The 5,000-nt window shown below is 35.5% G+C and overlaps 1 protein-coding gene across 1 annotated transcript in view; it reads right to left on the bottom strand.

Moving 5' to 3' along the window:
* The window catches only part of LOC130828684 (protein FAR1-RELATED SEQUENCE 9-like), a 10,140-nt gene extending 7,390 nt beyond the window's left edge, over positions 1 to 2,750 (bottom strand). Inside the window, exon 1 of the mRNA XM_057694648.1 lies at positions 2,706 to 2,750. Coding sequence (XP_057550631.1) covers positions 2,706 to 2,750 — 45 coding nt within the window. The remainder of the gene's footprint in view (positions 1 to 2,705) is intronic.
* Between the last annotated feature and the right edge of the window lie 2,250 nt (positions 2,751 to 5,000).

Here is a 5,000-nt window from a genome sequence, read left to right as displayed (position 1 = left end):
CAAATGTCTCGGTATAATCAATACCTTCTTGTTGATTGTATCCTTTGACCACGAGCCTTGCTTTGTTTCTAACAATTATTCCATGCTCATCTAGTTTATTCCGAAATACCCATTTCAAACCAATTACCTTTTTGTGTTTCGGTTTGGGTTCCAAGTGCCATACTTTATTTCTTTCAAATTCATTTAATTCGTCTTGCATGGCCAAGATTCATTCGGAATCCTTTAGAGCTTCTTCATGATTCTTGGGCTCGAGTGATGATAGGAACGCAAAGTGTGCACAAAAGTTTCTCATTTGAGATCTAGTTTGTGTTCCTTCATTCAAATCACTTATAATCAAATCAAGAGGTTGATAACTTTGATATTTACAAGGTTTGGGCACGAATTCTCTTGTGGGAACAGTAGTATGTTCTGGTTCATCAGCTTGATCGTCATTCTGTTCAGCTACTGGATTAGCTTGCTCTTCTGTGGAAACAGCAGGATTGGGAACAGTCTGTTGGTTCTGAAGTCCCGGCTGTTCCTGATCAAGAACGTTCCTTTCTGCATCTTCTGGGATCAGCTGTTCACCTGTTGTTCCTTGATCTTGCATTTTTATTTCTTCTTCATCATTCTCTAGATTTGCAAGACCTATCTTAAAATTATTTGTATCCTGTTCACTTGACAAAAAGTTAGTTTCATCGAAAATTATATGAACAGATTCTTCCACGCTCATTGTTCTTTTGTTATAAACTCTGTAAGCCTTACTATGTGATGAGTAGCCAAGAAATAATGCTTTATCACTTCTTTCATCAAACTTCCCTATATTTCGTTTTCCATTCACATGAACAAAACATTTGCACCTAAACACACGAAAATAGGAAATATTTGGTTTAACACCTTTAAGCAATTCATAGGGTGTCTTTGAAGTGATTGGTCTTATTAATACACGATTCAAAATATAACATGCATTATTAACAGCTTCGGCCCAAAAATTTCTAGGTAGACCACTAGCAATTAACATGGTTCTAGCCATTTCCTCTAAAGTTCTATTTTTCCTTTCTACTACACCATTTTGTTGTGGTGTTCGTGGTGCCAAAAAATTATGACTTAAACCATGTTCATTGCAATAATTCATGAAACTTGAATTTTCGAATTCTTTTCCATGATCTGACCTTATGTGAATAATTTGATTATTGGTATATTTTTGTATTTTGTTAGCGAAAGAAACAAACTCATCAAAGGCTTTATCTTTACTAACTAAAAATAAAATCCAAGTAAATCTACTATAATCATCAACAATAACAAACACATATTTTTGCCACTCCGGCTTTGTGTTCTCATAGGTCCACAAAGATCCATATGTAATAATTCAAGTGGTTTAGTGGTGGTCACAATGTTCTTTGATTTAAAAGATGACCTCACTTGTTTTCCTTTGGCACAAGGATCACAAATTTCATCCTTAAGGAATTTTATAGCTGGTAGTCCTCTAACTAGGTCTTTTGATCTTAGTGTATTAATCAATGTATAACTAGCATGACCTAGACGCCTATGCCAAAGAAGTGGGTCGTCTTCTATAATGCTTACACACGTTAAACTGGTTTTGGGAACAGTGTCCAGGTTCACTACATAAGTATTCCCTTTTCTGATTCCCTCAAGAACGATGTCTCCTGTGTCATTCCTAGAAATAATGCACTTTCAGCAGTAAAGTTCACAGAGTTACGTTTATCGCAAAATTGAGAAATGCTAAGTAAGTTATGTTTCAAATTCTCGACTAAAAATACATTATCGATAGCATGGGAACATGACCTTCCAACTTTTCCTTTGTCGATTATCTCACCCTTCATATTGTCACCGAAGGTTATTGTTCCCCCATCATAGGCTTCAAGTGAAAGAAATTTAGATTTGTCACCCGTCATGTGCTTGGAACACCCACTATTTGTCACCCGTCATGTGCTTGGAACACCCACTGTCGAGATACCATGAGCTGTTCCCCCTCACTTGGACCTGAAAAACAATTAATGGTTAGTTACAGGAACCCAGACTTTCTTGGGTTCCTTGTCGATTTTGCAAGAATCATTTTTCTTATTTTGAATGTTATCGACGTAGTTTCTGTTGGAGATAATGTACTGTTCCTTTTTGGTGCACTGGTCTTTCAGATGACCAGTTCCTCCACAGAAGGAACAGAATCTGTCACTAGGAAGATCAACGTAAGCTTTCTTCTTCTTATTATTCTTAAAGTAATTTAGGCCTTTTGAATTTTTACTTTTGGCATCTTGAATCCATTTGGGAGTAATTTTGATTTTCCCTTTTTCTCTTGAATTTAATTCAAGCTTATCATCATTGTTACGGTTGGATTCTAGATTCAACTTTAAATTTTGAAAATCATTGCACAAATCTTTAGTAGATGCATCATTCAATTCTTTATTCAAGCCTAATAATTTGTATTGCGACAACTCAATATTAAGAATAACATTTTCCTTTTTAATTCTCTCCATATTTTCCTTTAGAATTATGTTTTGATCCAACAAACCGAAAAATCTGTTTTGGACATCGTATCTAAAGGTGTTTATATAGGAGACATGATCTTTGCTTACCTTGAGTTCCTTTTCTAATTGGAGACACTTAACATTGCAATTTTCAAGTTTAGCTTGTGTCTCCTTTAGCAACTCAATTAATTTATTTTTACTTAAATTGGATGGATGGATAGAAAATGGATTAGAGATATGTACCTGCTTCCTTATGGGTTCCTTCTTCTTGCTTTCATGCGTAGCCATGAGACATAGGTTTGCTGTCTCTTCTTCTTCGGGAACAACAGTTTCATCATCACTTTCAGTCTCTCCCCATGCAGCGATCATGGCCTTGCGAAAGTCACTCTCGTTAAAGTTTTCCTTGTTCATCGGTCTTCTTGAATCTCTTGTCTTTCCCATGCCCTCTTTTCATTCTTCCACATAGGGCAATCCTTGATGAAGTGTTCGGTACTTCCACATTTGTGGCATTCAAGATTGGTTTTTGTTCTTCTTTCTTTGATGTTTCTTTGATTTGTTTACCTGCTGTTCCTGAAGAACTTCTTGAATTTTCGTACCAGTAAGGCAGCCTTTTCCTCATCGCATTTTGACTCGTCCTGTTCCCCAACTGCCAGGGCCAGTCCCTTGTTCCTGGAACTGTCGGCTGTTCCCAAATGTAATTCATGCGTCATTAGGGAACCAGCCAGCTCCTCTAGATTAAACTTTGTAAAATCTTTGGACTCTTGTATAGCAGTAACCTTGGCCCTCCAGCGCTCATCTTGAGGAAGGCTCCTTAGAATCTTCCTTACTTGTTCATCGGTGGGAATTATTCTTCCAAGAGAGACAAGTTCGTTTGTTATGTTGGTGAACCTTGTGAACATCTGTTGGATGCTTTCCCTTGGTTCCATAACAAATCTTTCGTATTTAGACATTAACAAATCAATTTTGGAACGTTTGACTTCACTTGTTCCCTCATGGGTAACAGCTAGCAGGTCCCAAATCTGCTTGGCAGATTTGCACCCCATTATACGATTGTGTTCATTTGGTCCAAGACCACAGTGAAACAATTTTATTGCAAGAGCGTTTAATTCCATTTTTTGAAAATCTTCTTTTTCATATTTGGTTATTGGTTTGGGAACTACTTCATTGTTGGAGTTAGTAATGGTTACCTCAAAATCTCCAATTTCGATGACTCTCCAAACTTGATAGTTTTCTGCCTTGATGAATATTTCCATCCTATTTTTCCAGTATGTATAGAATTTTCCATCGAACATTGGCGGTCTTTGAGTTGAATACCCTTCTTCCATTCGCTCGTTCATAATTGACATTTTCGGGAACACCAAGATTCTGCCCTCAGGGTTTTCTGATCTACTGGGAACATGGCTCTGATACCAATTGTAGACTCAATTAGAAACGGGAACATCAACAAGAGGGGGTGAATTGTTGTTGTTACTAATTCAAGCGTTCTTGCCTTGTTTTTGCGGAATTGAATTAAGATAAATAAAGCTTGAACTTAGAGCAAAATAATAAAAGAGACAAACGATTTTTACGTGGAAACCTTTTGGGCCTAAACAGAAGGAAAAACCACGACCCCTGGGGATTTCTAAAAACTCCACTATGTTTAAGGCAATTAGTTACAATTACAATAAACTCTTTTCTCTCAAATTGCTTTACTCAAAGCAACAAACTTAGCTTTACCAAAAGCTAAACCCCTCAATAGCTTCACTCAAAGCTATCTAATTCCCCCTTAGACTCACCTGAGTCTAATTACAAGTTCTCTCAAAAAACCCTTACAAAAAGGATAAAAATTCTCTAAAAAAAAAATCAATGAGTTGCTCAAGAAAATATTATGAGTTAATTGCCAATTTTCAAAACAAAATATTTCTTGTGGATTTCCAAAAATAATCACATGAAAATAACAAAGTTCATGCGTTTGATACTTAGGAACAGCTGAAATCTCTTGCTATTTATTAAAAATAAAACCTCTAAGAAAATGGAATAATCCAATCCATTATCCCTTAATCAAAAAGATCATGGGAGTAATGTGGATTAATCACACAGACGGTTATTTCCACAAGACTTGATTAAATCAAGCATACGGTTAAAATAACAATAACCGTTGTTCCCATTTACTAAAAATAGGTTCTGTTCCTTTTAAGCAGCAGTTTCACAAACAGCAGTTCCTGTTCCAGTACTAACTGCTGGAACGTTTTTGCTATTTATAGAAACGGTTATATTTAATAAAAATAGACATGATAACCTATTATTTAAGATAAAGACCGGTTAAAAATAATAGCTAAGACCTATTCAACAACAGCTATTTCTATTTTTAGCAAATCCATTATTTACTAAATATAGATCCTAAAATAAAGGATCTTTATTTAGAGATTCACACGTAAAGTAATTTTTAGAAAACTTTTTGCCAATCAACTATAATAAATAAATGAATGCAACAAATTAATTTCAGTACATTAACTAAAAATAATAAAAATCAGAATTTATTAGTTAACGTTGGCTGAC

This window comes from Amaranthus tricolor, chromosome 12 (assembly GCF_026212465.1).
Source record: "Amaranthus tricolor cultivar Red isolate AtriRed21 chromosome 12, ASM2621246v1, whole genome shotgun sequence".
NCBI lineage: Eukaryota > Viridiplantae > Streptophyta > Magnoliopsida > Caryophyllales > Amaranthaceae > Amaranthus > Amaranthus tricolor.
Note: the sequence above shows the minus strand (reverse complement) of the source record. Positions and strands in the feature narration are given on the sequence as shown.